The sequence below is a fragment of the Egretta garzetta genome, unplaced genomic scaffold, assembly GCF_000687185.1.
Source record: "Egretta garzetta isolate BGI_Z169 unplaced genomic scaffold, ASM68718v1 scaffold46, whole genome shotgun sequence".
Classification (NCBI taxonomy): Eukaryota; Metazoa; Chordata; class Aves; order Pelecaniformes; family Ardeidae; genus Egretta; species Egretta garzetta.
Window position 1 is genome coordinate 655370 of NW_009260268.1, and position 21902 is coordinate 677271.

General features: G+C 36.5%; 1 protein-coding gene across 5 annotated transcripts in view; it reads left to right on the plus strand.

The window, feature by feature from the left end:
- The window catches only part of WDR17 (WD repeat domain 17), a 43771-nt gene extending 22303 nt beyond the window's left edge, over positions 1-21468 (plus strand). Inside the window, exons 12-30 of one of the 5 annotated variants that reach the window (XM_035897805.1) lie at positions 528-692; positions 2972-3174; positions 3315-3464; positions 3582-3712; positions 5494-5619; positions 7399-7554; positions 7822-7886; positions 8269-8401; positions 9848-9936; positions 10829-10928; positions 12099-12238; positions 14672-14692; positions 15681-15792; positions 16506-16647; positions 16736-16838; positions 17679-17780; positions 19192-19287; positions 19473-19656; positions 21349-21468. In XM_035897805.1, the coding sequence (XP_035753698.1) occupies positions 528-692; positions 2972-3174; positions 3315-3464; positions 3582-3712; positions 5494-5619; positions 7399-7554; positions 7822-7886; positions 8269-8401; positions 9848-9936; positions 10829-10928; positions 12099-12238; positions 14672-14692; positions 15681-15792; positions 16506-16647; positions 16736-16838; positions 17679-17780; positions 19192-19287; positions 19473-19656; positions 21349-21468 (2338 nt within the window). Of the gene's footprint in view, positions 1-527; positions 693-2971; positions 3175-3314; positions 3465-3581; positions 3713-5493; positions 5620-7398; positions 7555-7821; positions 7887-8268; positions 8402-9847; positions 9937-10828; positions 10929-12098; positions 12239-14671; positions 14693-15658; positions 15793-16505; positions 16648-16735; positions 16839-17678; positions 17781-19191; positions 19288-19472; positions 19657-21348 lie in introns of all 5 variants that reach the window. The other 4 variants (XM_009642392.1, XM_009642393.1, XM_035897806.1 and 1 more) reach the window with 4 other exon arrangements.
- The last annotated feature ends 434 nt before the right edge of the window (positions 21469-21902 follow it).

A 21902-nucleotide genomic window follows, 5' to 3' on the forward strand; every position in this document is an offset into this window, starting at 1 on the left:
ATGTTAATGTGTTGAGTAGGACAAGGACTGTTTAACTTTCAAAAGAGGATCTTCTCATATTCATGGGAGAAAAAAAAATTCTCTGGCTGAATATATAGTGAAGAAAAAAAAAAATCAGACACGCAATACCAGGAGAAGGGCATTTAGATTGGCTTCCTTTTAATGACTGCCAATCTGAAGATCTAGCAGGCAACTAAATACACCGTGACATATGTTAGTTTTGTGGATAATTACTAATAACAACATGAAAAATTTTTGTCAAAAAACATTTATACAGTAATTCAATCTATTAATAGTTGTGTTGGGTGCTTGGTCAGACTGTACTGCTAATACTATTCTGTGTTGCAACTAATGGATCTTTTATCAATTTTTTCTGATTTGGTATATTTAATTGGGTTATCAATAATTACATCATATAGAGACAAAGCTAAAAGTACATTGCAAAATAAGAATAATATTTATTTTTAAGCGAAAAAGTACTTTTTATGATCCCAGTGACTGAGGATTTTACTATTTTTATTTTGCAGAGATATGATAGCTACTGGTTGTGAGGATAAAAATGTTCGTGTTTACTACTTGGCAACCAGCTCTGATCAGCCACTGAAAGTTTTTACAGGACACACTGCAAAGGTGTTTCATGTACGGTGGTCTCCTCTGAGAGAAGGAATCCTCTGCAGTGGCTCTGATGATGGGTGTGTATTTTTGAACTATTAGAAAACTTAAAACCTTAAGCAGGACTATCAGAAAAACTTATGATCTTTTAGTTGTACTGGTGCTGGCAACATTCAAAACTCTGTGAATAATATAATAATCTAAATCTCTGGCTTGTTCAGATTCAGGCTGTAGCTTTGCTGTTAGCTTAATATAGTATTTTGACAGCAGGGTAATTATCTAAAATTGTCTTAACTGCTGTACCAATGCAACTTTCCAAATGTTTTCCCAAGAGTAGAGTCAGTGACTGATACCTGTTACTCCCAGGAATGATACAAGGAGGATACCACATGCTTGCAACCATCTAAAGATCTGGGTGCAAGACCTGCTCTTATTTGGTGTCTTTCAAAAGTATAATTAAGTAGAATCTCTGGAGATTTTTAATGGGTACTAGGTACTTCTGGTTTGTTAATTTTGCTGACGTTTTTTGAGGGAGAGTGCATCAGTCTATGGTAAGCAGGAAGAAGGATTTTTCTATGATTCTAAGCCACTTCCCTGCAGAGTACACAAAACACTTTGGTTAAGGATCACAGGTTTGAAGTATTGGCTTCTATTGCTTTCCCCAGTATCATTCGTTAGATGTCTATGCATGCAGCAAAATCTGTTAGTTCATAGTGTAATGATTCATGAAAGAAACCAACTTGACAAGAAACTTTTTACATGTAAATCCTCTCTATTTCATGTGAGCAAGAAGTAGTGAGTCCAAAATTCTGTCATAGTGTTATTATGAAATATTCTGATTTTATTATCAATCATGGCTATGTAATCAGTCTTGATTACAGAGGGATTTCCAGAATACAGTCTCACTTTCACTTTGAGGGAAGGGGATTGTTGAATAACTTAGTCCCAGGTAGCACAGAAAATAAGCAGTCTTTTGAGTTTATTATAAGTGGTGACTCTCCTGTTCGTAGTCAAACTCAGCAATTTCAGATGACCTGTTAAGCACCTAGATTTATATGGTATGTAGGAACAGTATGCAAGGGTCACACATGAGCCCATATTGCTGTATGACAATATATATGTAAATATATAAAATGGCCTTCTAACTTGTGAATTCTTCCTCATTACTTGGTGTTAATTATGGTGGGAGTTTCACAATTTAAGATAGTGTGGTGTCCACTTTTGCCATATGACAAATGCCGTGTTCAAGGGAGAGAAGGTAATAGAATAGAGTATTTCACCTGGAAGGGACCTACAGCGATCATCTAGTCCAACTGCCTGACCGCTTCAGGGCTGACCAAAAGTTAAAGTAAATTATTAAGGGCATTGTCCAAATGCCTCTTAAACACTGACAGGCCTGGGGCATCAACCACCTCTCTAGGAAGCCTGTTCCAGTGTTTAACCACCCTCTTAGTAAAGAAATGCTGCCCAGTGTCCAGTCTAAACCTCCCCTGGGGCAGCTCTGAACCATTCCCACACATCCTGTTGCTGGATAGCAGGGAAAAGAGCTCAGCGCCTCCCTTTCCGCTTCCCCTCCTCGGGAAGCAATGAGGTTGCTCCTCGGTCTCTTTTTCTCCAAACTAGCTAAGTCCAAAGTCCTTAGCCTCTCCTCATAGGACATGCCTTCCAGCCTTTTCACCAGCTTTGTTGTCCTCCTCTGGACACATTCAAGGACCTTCACATCCTTCTTAAATTGTGGGGCCCAGAACTGTACACAGTACTCGAGGTGAGGCCACACCAACGCTGACTACAGTAGGATGATCTGGTGACCGGCTGGCTGTGCTGTGTTTGATACACCCCAGGATGGGGTTTGCTCGCTCTGCTGCCAGGGCTCACTGCTGGCTAATATTGAGCCTGCTGCCAACCAGCACCCCCGTAATTTTTCCAGGAACTGAGGTCAGACTAACACCTCTGTAGTCTCCTGGGTTAGAGGCCTGTTAAAGCCATAGGAAGGAGAGATCTTACAGTTTTGCTTTGTTTTTCTTTCTTTTTTTCCCCTTGAGAGTCCTAATACACAAATTTATTACCCGTTCAGGAATATGGGCAAACTTCTTTCCTGTCATTGAAATGTAAGATAATGGTGCATGTGAGATTTTGAAAGACTATGCGGTGGATGGAATAGTTTCTTACTCTGGTGTCTTTGTGTTTTGTACCCCATCTTAAACATGAAGGATATTGGCTCCAACCTCTGCTATTACATTTGTAAACATATTGCTAATAAATATTCTGATAAATTTGAAGCTTAGAATGTTGAAGTAGAGAGATAATCATATTTCAGTAGGTGACTTGATGGACATAGGTATCTTTTATCCTGTTTCAGTACTGTTCGAATATGGGATTATACACAGGATGCTTGTATAAATGTTCTTAGTGGACATACAGCTCCAGTACGAGGACTGATGTGGAATCCTGAAATTCCTTACCTTCTAATATCTGGCAGTTGGGACTATACAATTCGAGTCTGGGACACAAGAGATGGAACATGTTTGGATACAGTTTATGATCATGGTGCAGATGTATATGGTAATATTTTAAATGTTTTTTTTTATTTCTGTATTGAAATGCATTTTTAAATATTTTAAAAATTATGAAATAGATTAATCAAACTGGGTATTAGATAAACTTAATTATTTGACTACATTTTTAAATGTCCTCTCTTCTAGGATTAACATGTCATCCTAGTCGTCCATTTACTATGGCATCTTGCTCTCGTGACTCCACTGTGAGACTCTGGTCACTGACGCCTCTTACAAATCCTCTACAAATAAGTATCTTAGTAGATAGATGTTGGGATGAGATTATTGGTAATACAGGTAAGTAAACTGTGTATATATTGTTGTTTGAATTTTCTTTATGTTACTATATTTCTTTTTTTTTCTTTTCTCCTGTTTTTTTTAATTTTCATGTATAAATCTTTATGTGTGTGTTAGATCGTGCTGTGGAATCTGGTGCTCCTCCTTTGCTGTGTGGTAAAGTTTCCAAGGATATTAAACAAGAAGTGGAAAAACTGACAGGAAATCTTCGAGGGAAAAAACTAAGGTGGTTTTCAGAATGTTTTTCAGTAAGTATTCTGCAAACTTAAGGATGTTGTCAGTGTGCATGACTTTCTCTTCTGAAGCCAGTCTCCAAAACTGAAATGTCTTTTTTCTTCTACGCTTTTTTTTCTCTCTCTTTCTTAAAGGGAGCTCAGAAAATACACATAAATCAGTTCTGTCTCTTAATAGGTTCTGCATGTAAAAATGTCCATGACCGAATTGCTCATCAGTTTTGAGCGCCAATTTTTCACAAAGTGAAATAGGTGGGGTAATTTAATTTTCTGTAGGAAAAGTTTGATTTGACAAGAATTTTCTGCTGAAGAAAATAAAAAGATGTGTTTTATCAAACTACGTTGGAGTTTTTAATTTTAGTCCATCAAAGGGACATCCTCATTACAGATGAGGTTTGAACTGCCCAACTGTCTGTGCGAAAACTGCTGTATTACCTTCTAGGAGCTGTAGATCTAGATGACTCATGCACCAGTGTCCATCTCTTACCTTTGCTCCATTGCACAGTAATATTTCCTATAAATCACTGCAGCCTCTCTGTGCCAGTTGAGTGCTTACCTGCATAGGAGCTGAACTTGGGGTAGAACCAGGACAAAAATGGCCTGGAACTACAGCTTGTGTCAAGTACTGTTGTAATTTAAGTCAATACACGGATCTACAAAGACCTAGTTTATCCAAAATATTTGTTTTGATTTCTAGCTAAATTGAAGTGTATGATTTAGAAATCCTACAACAATCTTCCTCAATTACAAATATTGAAATTTCCTGGTTTATTAAAAAAAATTTGTATGGAATTCCTTGTTCTACGGAGGTTACACATGTTGCTGTTCTGTCTGTGTTGCTTTGAGAGTAAAACTGTTATAAGAACATTAGAATTTTCCAAAGACAAAAACTTCTTTTATCAGCTGTGTTCAGTGCTTTTTGAGTCCAGAACAAAAAGTGGTGTGCTTAAACTATGAGGAGTCAAGTAAGAGCTTTAAGGGACTGAAAAAAGTCTCTCTCTCTTTTTTTTTTTTTTTTTTTTTTTTTTTTTTTTTTTTTCTAGTAGGATCTTCTGGTTTTTACCAGCTCAGAAATAATTGGACTTCTAAACTTGTAATCTTGTCTTTCTTAGAAAAGCTCCTTCAGTTCAAAGGTTTAATGATTTTTATTTTTTTTTAAGCTTTTAATTACTCACTTTCTTTTAGGCCTCATTGACTGTCACAACATTGTCTTAGTTCTACAGAAGGATTGATTCAAACGTTAGACCAGTAAAAATGCTTAAAATTTATTTTTTTAAAAAAACAGTTGCCTTGATGGCCTGCAAGATTTTGGACATATACAGTTATACCATATGTGTCTATTTTAAGATTTAATATTAATGTAGTAAACTGCATTGTGGCAGTCGAGCCTTGAAGTTGTTTTTCACCTGGCCCATGCTTTTGCTTTACAGAAAACAGTAAACAAGTACTGGGGCAGCTCCTGCATCCCAGCAGCTGAACACTGTTTTATGCTAGTAGTAGGAACACAAGCTATCTGGTGGCTATGGGAGCAAAAGGGAAGACTAATGGCGAGCCCTCAGCTGTGCTCACACATAACCAAATACTTATGTTCATGGATCTTGCTGTATCTTCACAGCCTTCAAGAAGACGGAAGGAGTTGTAGTATCTTGAACTAAGTCGTTTCTTCATAGTAAAGCTTCTAATCTTGAAATGGTCTGAAATTGGAAAACATTTGTCAGAAAACAATGTCTTTGTAAGTTTAACTTCTGTCTTAAGCATTACTGTAATACAACTGTTCTCTTCCATAACAATTTTAGCCTCCAGGAGGCAGCAAAAATTTATGGGATTTAGTTGCTGTTATAAAAGGACAGGATGACAGTTTGCTTCCACAGAACTACTGCAAAGGAATTATGCATATGAAACATCTCACTAGATTTAGAATGGTAAGTGAAGCATAAATGCTATGTGAAAATGGTTGTTAAACTATTATAGTATTTCGCTCTTTAAAAGTTACATTTAGTGCTTTACAAAAGGGTCACAATTTATTTAATGCCCAAAGATATTTGTGCAGTTTCAGTCCTCTGTACAATACTAGTCTGTTAGAACAACAGCGTCTAGCTAAGCCTGTGTGACTTCATGCATACTCAGTGTTAAAATGCTAGGTTACAGTTATCAACTAGAAAAGCAGTTCTGAGAATAATGAAAAGAAATTGCAAAGCAAGTGTCACTGCAGCTTGAGCTATGAAGCGAGTTTGTCTTCCCTATTACATATACTGTGCTTCAATATTGAATAAAGTCAAATTATTTGGTTGTATAAACGTGAAGTTTGTAGTTAGGTTCAGATGCAGGGACAGGGGAAGTAATGTCTGAAAATGGGGGAGAGTCAGCAGAAACATACTCTGTAGCTCTTTGGAAGGAGGAGTGGAAAAACAAGAACCTGTCATTAATACAGCTATGCAGCTGACAAGTGACTCAGATGTGAATGTGAAAAGTACTGGGCCACAAATTTATTAGTATCTGCATATATGAATATGCAACCAGTTACACAATTTGTGAAGAATATGGGGATACGTGGTTCTGTCAGGGACTTCTTAGGGATGCTAAAGAATCCCATACTTTAATGACTGGATTGGAAATAGAGGAAAGAGATCTACTGGTATGGGTCAGGAAATGCATAACTCCCCACTTGCCACCCCCAGGGCTAAATACCTGCCAGGTATCACCTGCTGTTTTGCTGTTGCAGGCGCTCTCTTTTTTTTTTTTTTTTTTTTTTTCCCCCCCCTCAAAATCACAGTCTCTTTAAAGAGGGTCCTATATACCTTATGACTCTTAAGCGATGGAAGTTTTTTATTGGTGTTAACTGTAATAATAGCAACTAATACTACGAAGCTGGCCGGGGGGATGTCTCTGATGTGTGTCCAAAACACAGTTTTCTCAGCCAGTTAGCCTGAGAAGAATAAATCAGTTTTTGACTCAGCTGCTGCTGTTGGTCTACATTGCAGTTTACTATGGTAAAGAATGTTCGAAGTTCGTTCTTCATCCTCCATATATGGTATTGTAAATCCATGAATAGCAGGACACCATCTCACATGCATTGATATGATCCTGTTGCAGCTTGTTTCCTCAAACTCTGCCAGATGAAGAAATATAGTCCTATCTCTTCAACTAATATAAAAATTGCAGTGGTTGGGAATATAAATCATATATTGGCCATAAGGTTAAAGGGGTATGACAAATAAGGACACAGGTTGAGCCTTCTGTCTTTGTTCTGTCTTTGGACATCATTATAATGGTAATAAATACAATTTCTGGCTCTATATGGTTTGTGTTCACAAGTATTTTTTGAAATTTAAAAAAAAATCAAGATTTTTATGATGGACAGCTGGGTTGAATTAATATTACATATGAGAAAATGGTTGAGAATAAAAAAATATAAAATATTAAAGGAAGTTAATCAAGGAAAATGTATGTGTGCAACAAAACACTAACACAGTTACTTTAACAATATAAATAGTTCACTGCAAGCTCTTCTAATTAGTTCACTGTAATCTCATTATAATCTCTTCCAATTAGCCTTTTCTCAAAAGGATATTGTTACTAAATGATAGGCTTTATATTCCATTGTAATGTTTGACATTGGTTCATTCTTAAGAAAGCTTGTTTTCATCACAGAAGACTGGGGTTTTTTTCTAACCTTTTTAAACCTTCTTTTTCCCCCTCAGTCCAAGGCACAAGAACTGACAACGGTAAAAATGTCCAAGTTTGGAGGTGGTATTGGTGCACCAAGCAAAGAGGAGAGGCTTAAAGAAGCTGCAGAAATACATTTAAGATTAGGACAAATTCAACGATACTGTGAACTAATGGTAGAACTTGGAGAGGTAAAGTATCAAAACATTATTGAAAAACAATAAAATAGGTTCTGAAAACCAGCTACCCAGAAAAGATGGGGTAGCAACAAAATGGGTCACAAGTCCAGTAAAGAGTAATCTTGCTCCAATTATATTATTTTTCGCATACATAGCCTAATGCATAGCCCATCCCTTATTTAACCTCTTGACAGATTTTTAAAGGAAGAAAACATAGTTAAATACAGCTGTTTCTCAAAATAAAATGATCAGGTTAAATGTATTGCTGCTTTCTTCTAGTGGGACAAAGCTCTCTCAGTTGCACCTGGTGTATCGATGAAATATTGGAGGAAGTTAATGCAAAGGTAAGGTAGTAAAAATATGATGCTGAATTGTAGCTTCTGTCCAAAAAAGGACACAGACAAGTAGAAAAGGTGGATACCAATATCAGTTGTACTTGGCTTTTGATACAGCATTCTAGTGATGTTACTTTTTGTTCTGTAAGCTTTGGGATGGAACTGTGGAGGATTTCAATAATGATTTTGTGTGCAGGAATCAAGGTAAAGGGTTGAGCATGAATTGCAAGTTTAACTATTCACAGTTTGCAAATCTTCTGAGGTCTGCAAAGGCAGATGGGTTTCAGTGAACTTTATATGGCTTCATCTAACACCTGTACCATAGAGATAAGTTTAGTTATCAATTATATATGGAGATCTTTCTTGTTTGTTTATTCATTTGTTTAATTAGGAGAGCTGATCAGTTAATTCAGGAAGAAAATGATGATGTCATCCCATACTGTATAGCTGTTGGAGATGTGAAGAAACTTGTTTCTTTCTTTACTTCAAGAGGCCAGCTTAAAGAGGCTCTGCTTGTTGCACAGGTATTATTATGTGTTTTGTGTATTATTTATGTTATCCACAACAGTGTGGGAGATGCATTTAGCCATTTGTTTCTAACTCCAAAGATGACAAGCATATTTTAAAAGGCTTGCTCTGTTCAGTTTTGCAAAATGTCTAAATATTGACACCCCTTTACTTTTGTATTGTATTGACCAGCCCTTATGCAGAAATCATAAAAAGATCTCTCATGCTTACAGATTTTAAGCCCGATTCTTCTGAATTTGCAATCAAATGCCCATAATGAAAACTGACGTGTTCATTTTTGGTTGAAGTAGGAAATTAACTTGATCTTTAGCGGTCAGTATTGCCCTTAACATCTAAGACTTGTAGGATTTCTCTTGCATTTCTACTGAGGTCTTGGTTATACTACTTCCTATAGAATCTTCGAGTGAAACTGCTCAGTTGCAGTAGTAATCAAATAAGAAATCAAACTTTTATATTAATGCAAAAAACAGTACAAGAGATTACCAAAAGTACATGTGTCCGTTCTGCTTCCTAATGTAAACACAAGTTAAAGGGCACACACAACATGTGAGACTGATACTTTGTTTCACTCTTCCTCACCATTCCTTTATTCTTTTTCAGTAATTCCTATTTACTTAATATGGTTTGTTAAATAAACGGTCATGATTTATCTCTGTTATATTCTCTCATGCCTACCTGTCCTTGAACGTTCAGTTGCCACAGAGAGAAGAATTTTAATAATGCATGTGAATTTGTCCTGTAAAAATTGTCTATCTGTATGTTATTGTTCTCATAGTAGTTGAATAGTGCATGGAAGGGAACTTTGAGGTATGCTTAAATTTAACAAGTTATAATGTTTGAACCTTAAAGCACCTTAAAGCTTTAGAAATATCTTCATTTTTATTGTAAGAGACACGTTGCAGGGTTGCTTTTATTACAATTCATAGAATAGTCTTTACCTCAACAGTTAATCAGATAATATTAAGCAATAAAATACCAGGACTTTCTTCCCCTTTTAACTGAGCTCTGAGTATTAATGCTGTTATCCCAGCTACACCTTAAAGCACATGAAAGAATTTCCTTTTAACCCACACTGTTCTCATTTAATGTTAGAAATAATTTCTTGCCAAACACAAAAAAGTTTCAGCTTATGCCACTATTTAAACCTTTCCAGATTTGCTGGTATGCCTACTGAGAAGGATCCTTCACACATAGCCACTTGCTCCTTGGGGTGTAAAAATCAAGGTTGTAGCCTTCACTGTCCATTTTAAGCATATTCAAATGCTGGAAAAATCCTTTACAAGATTTAGCTATGAATAAGTTAATTTGTTTAAACTTTTCCTTTGTTATAACTGGGCTTTAGAAGGATTTTTATAGATCTTAGATTATTTTGTTGTTGTTGAAAAATCCCATTTCAGTTTGATTGGTGCATTAATTAATCCATTTTTTTTATTCACTTCTAGGCAGCTTGTGAGGGAAATATACAGATGTCACCACTCTTCACAAGTGGATCTTCAAATTCTGGTGGAAACAATACAGATGATTATAATGAGTAAGTTGTTGTTGTATATATCTAAAGCCTCATTTTAGTGCAGAATGGAAAGTCATCAAGGCCATAGTGATTTAATTTGGCATCAGCAATGCAGAATTCACCAACAGAACATTAAATCTTCTAGTACTTAGCTGACAGAGTTACCAACTAACTGATGCTACACTGAATAATTCCCCCATTATGCCTTCTGGAACAAAATGGATTTTTCACATGTATGTATTGGAAATATGCTTTTCATTTGTTTGAAACTTAAGGCACATTCCTATGTGCTTACATATGTTTAAATATGTAACATGTTAACTTAGAACTTTTGGTAGAGTAAGATTTAGCATTAATGATTATCTGTGAGACCCTATGTTTTATGCATCCTCTCCTGAAGCTTCGCTGTTTATCATCAGTGAAGTTTCTGACAATGTACACTAACGGCCATATTTTCACTGTGTGTGCCCGTTAAAGAAACCATGCATCTCTCTTTGTGTAGAACAGTGCTCAAAAACCTAAATTACATTATCAAGTTACACGTGTAGTAACAAACACAGCTTGGAGGCTGTGTAGTTACTTCGTTTACATGTGCAGGTTTTGAGCAATTGAGAGAGATTTATGCAGAGTTCACAGGTACAGGACGAATATTGAAATATTTGATTTTTCTTATGCCAATCTGAAGAGACATTTCCATGCTGATGTGGATTTTGGGAAACTGAATATGCACCAACATAAGCAGTGGGTGAAGCTCAAACTGATTGCATTTTGAAAGCTAGTGGTGTCATTATCTGCAAGTGAAATAGAGAAATTTTAGGGTACGGAAGCAAGTGTAGTGAGTTGTACCTAAATTAAGAGCCAAAGAACTCCAGCCTTTAAGTGACCTTGCAGAATTCATGTTTTATTCTTGCAGGCTCCTGCACCAGGTCAGTAAAGAACTGGCAGAATGGTATTTCCAGGATGGCCACGCAGTGCTTGCAGCATGTTGCCATTTGGCTGTTGAAAATATAGAGGTAACTTCCGCACCCCTGCCCCCCAGAAAGGCCAACATTGACTGCCTTTCTACATATCCACATGTTAACTGTTTTTTAAAATGTATGTACCACAGTCTAAAACGTATTACTTACACTTGGTATTTGCTTTTTATATATTTATAGAGTCTCATCCTTACAATATTGAACTTAGTAGCAAAACTCCCTTGATTCTATTAAATTCAAGATTTCTCTTGTGCACAGAAAGTAGTATGTTATTACTTAATTGTATTTCCATATATACAGTGTCTTGTTATATTAGAAAATATAGGGTACCTAAGTACCTTACATATATATACACATGCATAAGTATTACTCTTTACTGTTTATGGTAACTCAAAAGACCTGTTTAGAATGGGAAGTTCTTTGTGCTACAAAAGATGTGATCTCTGCCTTGAATAATTTGCAGTCTAAATGGTAAAGCAAATAGGAAAAAAACCTCTACCCCTCAGTACAAAAATAGGGCTTACACATAGGATACACTTTATTAAATTTTCATTTTATTTGTAGTTTTACAAACAAAATTTTGTTTCTTTTCCTCGTTCTCTCTGGATTTTGTTGCTGTTGACCAAACATGTTGTTCCTCCTCTCACCCCCAAAATGAGTAAAAGTTGATCTTAATGAGCTGTTCAGAGAGAAAGCAATAATCACTTAATGCCTATATTTCAAAATAGAGATGTCACAAGTTGTTGTGTAGTCCCTTACTCTTTAACATTCTGGTATGCCTATCAGCATCTCCAGTTGCCCAGGGAGGGTAAGAACAGGAGAGTCCTTCCTGGTTTGGCGCCTTTTTTTTTTTTTTTGAGTCTCCTTTTATCAAAAGAGGGGGAAGTATGTATTCTTAAAGCTAGTGTCCTTACTTAAGACTGAAGGAATTGCTATCATGCTTTTTATGTATGATGTGTAATCTCTTTGGTTGAATAAAGGAAGATTATGCTAAAGGAAATCTATTTGCTTATTTTGAAACTGATGAACACATGGTGCACAGTTTACTCATTCGAGAGTCCCAAATTATATATAAAGTCGTTTTAATTAATGTGTATTTTGTCCTTCTGTAAAAAGCAGTCTCATAAATGAATGTCATATGCTCAACATGGTGGATCCCCAAAAATGCTTGTGTCCCTTAATGATATAATTTTTTCATTGAGCAAGCTTGCGATGGCAAACCTGATTCGTGGAAATGAACTGGAGTTGGCAATCAGTGTGGGTACTGTCTTAGGAGAAAGTGCAGCACAAGCAACACATTATGCCCTAGAATTACTAGCAAGAAAATGTATGACAGTAACAACATGGTAAGAATTTCATAATCCACAGAAGATTTTTATTTTTTTTTCCCCCTGACAAAATGATATAAGTGTTTCATTTTGAAACTTTTATAGACACTGAATCAGGGTAGGTAGAATAAGAATTGCTGCTTGAATAAGAATTGCTGTATTAGACCTTTGAAGCACAGGGCATGCAAATGTTCTGCTTTAATCTCAAAATACATTATGTATGCATTGTAATTGGGAGAAGAGTCATTGTCAAATGGAATATGAAACCCGCTGAAAAAACCCTAGATACTTGGGCAATAGGTAGCATAGTTAAGTTCTAGGCTGTACTGAGGAAAAATGACTGCTTCAGACAAAGTAAGGCTAGATTTGAACTACAAAGTCAAAAGGAACAGAAGCTTAAGTAGGATCTGTGAAATGATTTTTTTAAGTACTGTCTTGAAAAATATAAAAACCTAAGAGGCTGAGGAATTATTTTATATTGGTATTGGGAATACATGACAGCTGACAAGATTTAAAGATGAAACAGGATTACTATTTAATTCTGCAGGAGTAGGTCATTTCTCTGTTGCATGTAGGGGAAACTATCTCTGCTACATTTACTTTTCCTCCCTGTAGTGGTTTTACTTTGAAGGATACAGTTTTGGTCTTGATTTTTGCCTACAATGAAAAGCAGAAAATCTTCCTAAGGTATATTTGGCACTGTACAGGTGTTTTGGAATTAACATTTCATAGAAAATGTGTGCTTAAACAGATATCGCAATTAAGCATCAGTTTTTCTGCTACAGTTGGTATTTGCTTAAGCATCTAGAGGTAGCCTGAGAGAAACATAATGGAACTCCTCTCTACAGAGCATTTAGCGTGCCTTAGACAACAAAGCATCATAGAAAAAGATAAAATAAGAAATGGATTACTTGCTGGTTTGGTTGTGCAGAGATTTAGGCATGTCTGCTTTGCACCAGTTCTAACAGGGTTGTTTTGGAAACTCCATCTGCAACTTTTAAAGTCTCTGAAGCCCTTTCTCTGATCTGCCTGCCTTCACTGTGAAGAGTCAATTTTATGTAGCCTCTGATAGAAAGCACTGGATGTGGAGTTAAGAAAAACAGTGTATATTTTTCAGTCCCATAACAAAAGCTTGTTCTGATCTCAGTGCCGTAACAAGCATTTACAATAATATGGCATTTACATGTACGTACCTAAAACTTCTTCAAACTTATGGCATGTATACACTGAAGTCTACGTGGGTGAATGTGATAAAATTTAAAATTGTTGTACTGCATATTGCCCAAGTATACATCTGGACTCATCAGTGGGTTTCATAGGCTACACTGAACACCTATTACAGCTACACCCTGCAATCCTGGATTCTGATTTGCAGCCATTACAGCATATTTTTTTATTCTGTAGGAAAAGACCAGAGATTCCTGAATCTCTTCATATTTTGTAATAGAGATACTGGCACAGTATATCACCCCTTGGGCCACTGTGTATATAAGATAATTTATGGGGAAGCTGGAGTTCAAGGGCCTATGATATATGAAAGGCTGCCGCCTTCTTTTTACTCATTACTATGCTTAGGGATATCCATCAATTGGAAGCGTTTCATTGTAGAGACACTTAATTGTAGATACCTCAAGGAATACCAAAAGGACCTTGATGGGATAGTAATTAAATCAGTTATTGGTGGAATGGGTTTTGGGTTTTGTTTGGGTTGGTTTTTTTAGAAGTGCTCTGAAATATAAAATCCAAACAAAAAAGTCAAGACTAAACATTCATGTCCTTCCCCATCCTTCCAAATCTACAGCCTTGGGAAAATGCATGAACACCTCTTCCATTTTATTTGTGTTTAGCACCTAAATACTGTTAAAAGCAACCTTCTGCTATTCAGAAGGCTATAGTGGTATTTTACTTAAGATACTGAATTCTGTATGTGCAGACTCAGCCACCTGATTTTGTTCTTTATACTGGCAGTGTTTTCAGCTTGATTCTTAAAAAAACATTCCAGGTAACATGATTTGTAGGCCATTACGTGAGAATTTCTTTGGATCTTTTTAAACAAACAGCTGGTTTCAGTTTTTTGGCTGAGCAATTTCTAGTCAGTTTTAAAAGAAATTTTTAAATTGCCTATGAAGATGAGTATGTGAGAGTAGCTGACCTTGAAAATAGTTTAATATTAATATACTATATTCTGAAAGAGCCTTTCTGTGTCTTGGAAAAGTGGCTATTGCATGGTAATAGTATGCGGATTTTTCCAAAGACATTTTGGGATCAGCTGCTTTAGGTTGTCAAAAGGCATAGAAAAGACTTTTTTGTTGTTGTTGTTAAACAAAGTAGGTTAACCTGACCCTTAGATTTGCTATTGTAGTTTAATTCTTTTCTCTTAGTTTTTTCCTCTGTAAAATAAGAAAACAAACCAAAGTTTTGTTCATTACTGTTTCAATGTCTTCCTTTTAGCTTTCCATCACTTGGATACAGGTATTTTGCTTGTTTATAGAGAAATTTGAAAACCGTGTGCCTTTACTAATGCTAAAAACAAGCTTAAACTAAGTGTTCTAATTCTTAAATTGTGCTCAGTACTTGGAAGTGGGATAGAAAGCAGTTGCAAATACCAGACAGTAGCTTACTCAAGCATTTTTAAGCTAAGGACTGCCTTCTGAAAATCCAGGAGAACTCAGTAGGAGTTTTTGCCTCACACCAGGGCAAGTCAGTTTTGTGGGTCACAGGAGAAATGTTGTCTGCATGAATAGTCACAGAATGACCAGAATAATCAGTTATTAAAAGCTCAATAGAATAATTGTTTCAAAATAATTTGTTAGTATTTACATGTGTTGCCTCCAGCTGCTTGTTGTGTTAATGAGGGGGTAACAAAGGGTAAGAAGTTAGGAATATTTCAGAAATGTCAGTTTGCTGAAACAGTTTTCCTTTCAGAAGGATGAAAACGAGTATCATGTTCTTTCCTTGTATAATCTCTCTTTCATAATGTCACAGAAGCACTAGCCATTCTGGATGACTGAGAGATGCTTTATGGGGGTGTCATGGAGCTCTAGAAGCCTGGAAATTTGAGGATGGTTTCATGACACAGAGCTGCATTAACATATTTCATTCTTTCAAACTGGATAGGTCCTACTCTCCCTTCCTGTCCCTGCTCACGTATTCTTCCATCTCACTTTGAGGTGGTTCTGATGCTTGAGGGTTGCACAGATGTTTAATTCAACCAATTAAAGCAACAGAAAATTAACAACGACTTCCCCAAAAATATGAATAAATTAAGCCTCATTTATTGCACCAAAATAGTCTTAGAGACTGAGGTTGCTCCTGCTCTTCTCTGGAAATAGTTTGGAGTTGGTTTTTTTTTTTTTTTTTTCAGTAAACTATCCTTTATGAAAGGAACGTAAAAGATAAAACCGTTTCCTCCTATTACAGACCATCAAGAGTAACTATGTGTCATCTTTTGTTTGTGCAGGGATTTAGCGGCTGATCTTCTTATGATGATTCCTGATAATCAACTACAGTTAGTAAAACTATGTGCTTTTTATCCTGGATGTGTAGCAGAAATAAATGACCTGCATGAAAAGGTACAATGAAAGACAATGCTAACAAGAAGGTTATATATTGACTTGTTTACTAATTTAAGAAAATTTAAGGCAAATAAATCTGTGGGATGAATTTGTCACCAACAGTCTTGTATGTTACATATTGTTTTTTGCTCTTTTAGTCTTCATTTGACTTTATTTTCAGTATTGCACAAGAACTTTAGCTCTACTCTGTGCGTAGTCTTCCCATGACAAGGGTTATTCCCTGAAGTAGCTTATGATCTTCATGATTACCTGTCAGTATGATTTATAACCTCCTTATAGCTGAAGTGCAGCCTAATCATGTCGTGGTAGATCAGCTTTCCGTACTATCCTGAGCTGGTCTGCATATCGCATCTGTAATCTCGTGAAATCCCCCATTTCCTCTTTGGCAGCAGAAGGGTCTGTTCCGCTAACTCCCTTAACGTTCAACTCAGACTGCACATCTATTAATCAGTAGTAAAAAGTACACAAAAACATTAGCAAAGGAAACTAATACTGCTTAAATTCAAGTTACAGAACATTCTCCTCCTGTGGTGTTCTCTGGTCTAGGTGGCTTTCTTAATGTGCATTGTATGCAGGTGTGTCCTTCAGACAATGACTCTTCTTTCAGAAGAGAGTTTGATCTTCTTATGTGCAGACTTCAGTATTTCTCTGCATCTGAGAGAACTGTTTGAACATGACAAGAATTCTTAGGCAAAATCTTTGTTTTCCAGTGCAATCTTCCTGATGTAGAAGAATGTATGCGATTGGCAGAGACAATTCAGGCAGATGGGGATATATTCGAAACTATAAAGTACTACCTGCTAAGCACAGAACCTGAGAAGGCTCTCCCCATTGGCATTCAGTATGTGAAAGGTAGGTACTTGGGTGAAGAAACCTTTTAAAGAGCAAGTCATTTGTACAGCTTGCCTCTTGAGATGTTTTTGTTTCTATTTTTCAACAGAACAGCTTTGTGGCTCAGATTGGACTTTAGACTCGGTCTGTCCGTATCTTGATCTTCTAAGTTACATACGCACTGAACGATTGGTGTTGCATAAATGTAGTGAGTGAGTATATTTTCCTTACTTACAAAAGTGGAAGCTTCATTAAAGGAAACTTTTGGAATTAAAAAATACAGTTGTACACTGTTAGTATCATTTTATGTTTGCCAGAAGAGGGGTTCCCAATCTGGAGAACAAAATATGGAATTTGCCTAAATTTTCAAGGTTTAGCAAGAAGAAAAAAAGATATTCTATTGCTCCTTTCTCTGTGGGGCATTTACAGTGGGTGAATCAGTGTTGGTCATATTTGAAGAACCTCATTTTAATCAGCTCTGATTTCAGTTCCCTGAGGAAAAAGAGCAGTAGTGCCACACATAATATGGGGGTTTATGTCAAAGCGTTAGGGAATTTGAGCTGTCGCTCTCAGAATTAACTCTAAAATAGTTGGATAGCTGTGGTTCACCCTCATGACAGGTGGTTGAAGCTAGGCCTGAGCACCTGCACAGATGTATGTGTGCAGAACAGGAGCAAAAAGCTTAACTCTTATCTGTGGCCTGTGGGAGAACTTGGTGAAACTCAAGTCCACACTAATATGTGGGGCAAATTTTATTTAGAGTTTTATCACATTAAAAGGTCTGAGTGAAATCGGTTTTGTAACTTTACATGATTGTGGGTAATAACTATGTGCTGTTCATGCTATTTAAAATTTAATAATTGAGATCAATATAAAGCAGATGGAGTCTGTTTCAACAATTACATCACACAGAAAGTAAGCGTAATCATCAAACATATATTCTCCACAAAAGATGGATGGATAAATTGGGTTTTAAATTGTAATTTGAATATGAGTTTAATGTTCTTGCAAGTGCTTGTTATTGTTAATGATTAATACCTGTCCATTTCTAGATTTCGGAACGAGTTGCTGATTTTGTGTGGTTACATTGGTGCTTTACTTGCTATCAGAAGACAGTACAATAGCATTGTACCTGCGCTTTATGAGTATACAAGGTAATACTGTTTTCAGTCACACTGAGAATTCTCATTCCCTATTATGATGTATGCCAATAGAACCTTTTGGGTTTGCTACCTGACTTGCTGGGTGGCAAGGCCAGCTCCAAGACATCACTGATTTCATAGTGCAAGATGGTTGATGTTGTTACCGCTGTTATTGCTCCACTAGCTGCTCCAACTGACCACTGTAGCTTTGCTAGTTCAGCTCATTTATCTCTTTATGAATGTTGCTTTTTATGTTATCTGCTCCTTTCACACCTTGCTAGAATTGTGAGCTTTCCTACACCACCTGATATTTATCAGAATTGCATACCAAGGATAATCAGGCAACACGAATTTAACATGTCTTAGATCTGTGTGTTTGCCCCTTTTCTTCAGCTCCTCTCCATTAGAAGTCTCGACAGCACTCCTTTTCTCTTGGCCATCCTCATTTCTGAAACTGGGTGAGAGGATAAGGAAAAGGGAAAAGGACTGGTGGGTTTGGGGTTTTTTTGGTTTTTTGTTTGTTTGGGGTTTTGGGTTTTGATTTTGAATTTTTTTTTTTTTCTTTTCTGAGCCACCAGACTTATGTATGGAAATCAGCAAGGTGAAATATAAGCTTTTTACAGAAGGGCTATTCTAATACAGAAATTAATAGACGAGCGACAAGCCCACTCAGTTTGTGAAGCTTCATCTGTCAAGCTTTAAGTTTTCCTGGGATTAAAAGAACCGCAGAACAATACTGTTCAATTTTTTTTTCTCAGATTGCCCAATATTTTCAGGCCTCATAGATTTTTAGATTCCAGCCCACCTTAAACTGAACACTTAAATGCTTAAGCTGGACATTTTTAAGGCATCCCAATGCAAATGGAAGTTTGCTGGATTAGGTCAGGTAATAACTGTCCCTTGTGTTGTATTTTGATAAATAAAAAACGTATCCACTGCAAGGGTTTTGAAAGCATGTTCCACGAGTAGTCAGGTGAAACAAGGCTGTCCCAGAGCAGGTATTGAACCATGTTACTGTAACTGTATTTTTATCATATCTCCTACATATAGGCAAAATGGGCTCTTAATTTTAGTAAAGTTGTCGTTATTAAGAAATAAGAATGCATATAGCCTTAAAATATGGAACGGCTTCAAAGAAAAAAAAAATAGAGCTTATTAAAGGCAAGAAAGATTAAATAAGAAGGTGTAAATAGGGATAATTAAAACCAAACTTAAATGAAAAGCTATACTTTTATATCTAGTAATTTACTATTTCTAAGGTTTAATATAGTGATTATCATGAAGGATCAATTTATTTCCATAAAGTTATTTCCATATTCAGTCAAAAACATTTTTATATTACTACTGCCTGTCTTTGTTTTCCTTTAAGAAAACATTCATTTTAGGATTAATTTGGACTATAATTATTTGCATTCCTTTTCAGTCAGCTTTTAAAAAGACGGGAAGTATCTGTGCCTTTGAAAATAGAACAGCTTTCTGAGGAACTGGATGCATGGAGAGCTTGTACTCAGTTAAACAAGTAGGTGGAAAAATATAAAATTACTGTGAATGAGACTACTAGCATTTCAGTGTTTGGTTGTAAAGACAGTATTTATTTCCTTTGTAAAATCTGTATAGGAATGTAAAAAACGAGTACTCTGTGGCTCTTAATTTCAGACACAGTTAAGATGTATAGTTGGAAAACAAGTGTCTTTTTGTTCATAGGCCTACTGATGAATCGCCATGCACCCCGCCGTCCGAATCGCAGAGAAGGGTGTATTCGGTACTCGTATCGCGAATACAGGAGGAGCCTCTGAAAGGAATGGTTGGGCCCGACTACGTCACTGGATCAAATCTTCCTAGTCATTCCGACGTTCACATCTCTTGTTTGACAGGACTAAGGATACAGGTACAGTTTCAGAGTGCCGAGGTGTTCTTTCTCAGTGGCAGCATTGACTGGCTGTGAGTTTGCCATAAATCTAAAGTTGCTCCCATCATTTGGGAGGAAAAATGTCTTCCCTTTTGTCACAGTAGCAGAAGTTAAAGAGGACAAGTGCTGACATCTGCTATATGAGGAAGCCTATATAAAGAAGAATTGTCCAATCAAATAACTGCCCAGTTTCCCAATCCAGAACTTTAATTTCCATGGGAAAGACAGATTTCCTTTGCCAGATGTTCTGTGTAAAGTGCGTGTAACTTACTGCCTGCTGCCTTGCCACAGCTTGCATAAGAAACAGGAAAATATTTATCTTCGACCACATACTAACATTATTTTGTTGTTAGTATTTATCATTATGGAAATACGTACTATGTAATTCATGATTAATTAAAGCCAGATATTAGAAGACTAAATATCCAAATATATTTATTCATCACTCACATAGAGCTTTATCATCAAAACATACTAGTCCTTACAATGCCTCTTTGGTATATGTTTTTATTTCCATAAAGGGAAAATTGACAGAGCCTGAAAACGCCGCTCCCAGGCTCCTGTCTCCGGGTGGTGCCTCAGTGCGAATTTACCCGTATTTCAGGCGGAGCCTGTTTCCTCTGTCCGGTGTGGGATGCCAGACCAAAGAGCAATAGGGCTGTCTGGGGCTTGAGAGGGATAGTTTTGCCTCAGAAATTGGAGATTGCAAAATGCTAGTTGGATTTTTGAGGTAAACAAAATTCACAGTCGCACACCATCAAGTCTAAAAAAACTTGCTGCCAACACTTCCACATGAGACCATGGTCACTGGCTATGGCTGTACTCTCGACATTTGCTAACAGCCACGTAAAGCTGCCATTGTTATAATCCATCCAACAGGAATAGAGAATACGGTGTCACCAGCTTGTCGTCTACAGGTTCCTTATTCCTGGATGAGTGAACATCAGGAGTCATTGCTTTAGGGATGCAGATCATCTCACAAATCACTTAGTTAATACTAAGGTGTAATAGCCTAATTGCAAGGGTTAACAAGTTTTAAGTAGCAAGTTTGGAGGTCGTGACTCTTTAAGAAGTCACTTAAACTTAATTGCAGCTTTGAGACCATATTTTGCCATATGAATAAATGAGTAAATAGCTTTTCTTCCATCAGATGAATTAATATTTTGTCCTTTTCATGGGAAACACTTGAAATTATTATGTAGACTGCATGTAGAGTCCATGTTTTCAAACCACTCATGGAGCCATTATATTGGGTTTTTTTGTAGATTGGGAAATGCACAGATCAGCACAGATAATGACAGGCACAATGAAATACGTATGGTATTCTGAAGGCAAGAGACTTTGTTACCTCAGTTTCTAATTCAGGCTAAATTTAACTCTGAAATCACTGAGAAACATATATAAAATACCACAATTATTAAAAATCAAACAGAAAATTTAAGGATTATGAAATGTTGGGTCTTCAGATTTTGGAATTAGCAAGTTTGCTCAATTTATAACGTGTAACTATTATCAAAGCTTTAAGTTGGTGAACATAGATGATAGCTGTAAATCAGGTGTTCATGTTCTTCTCAGATAAAACAAATTGTGTTTTCTGTTGTGGTAAGTTTACGCAATAAGTACATGTGTACTTTCTTTTTCTTTCTTTCCCCAAATATTTTTGCTGCACAGGGTCCAGTGTTCTTCCTTGAAGATGGAAAATCTGCTGTTTCACTCAATGATGCTTTGATGTGGGCCAAAGTGAATCCTTTTTCACCACTAGGAACAGGAATACGACTTAACCCGTTTTGATGAGGTGTTTTCCTCTGTACTTTGTAGTGCTTTAAAATAACACTCTAGGAGGTTAACCTTGATTGTCAAAGGACAGAAAGATGGCAGTTGGCTCCTTCTGAAGGGCAATTACTTGGACTTTGAAAATTATAAAATGAGAAAAAGAGACAGATTTCTATACAAATGTTTGTTGATAACCCAAAGAAAAAGTTATCTGAGAATCCAAAGAAAAAAAAAAGTCCTAACTTCATAGACAGCCACGTCTTTTTAAATAAGAATAGTGTTGTCAGACAATACAGGCATACGTCAGTCAACTCTGTGTAAACAGATGCCGTGTAAAGGAAGTAAGCAACTATCTGCACATTATCAAAATATTGATAACAAACTGTGAAATCCATAAACACTTTGAAATACACAGTAATAGAATGACTTTATTGATAGCCACTGCAACCTGT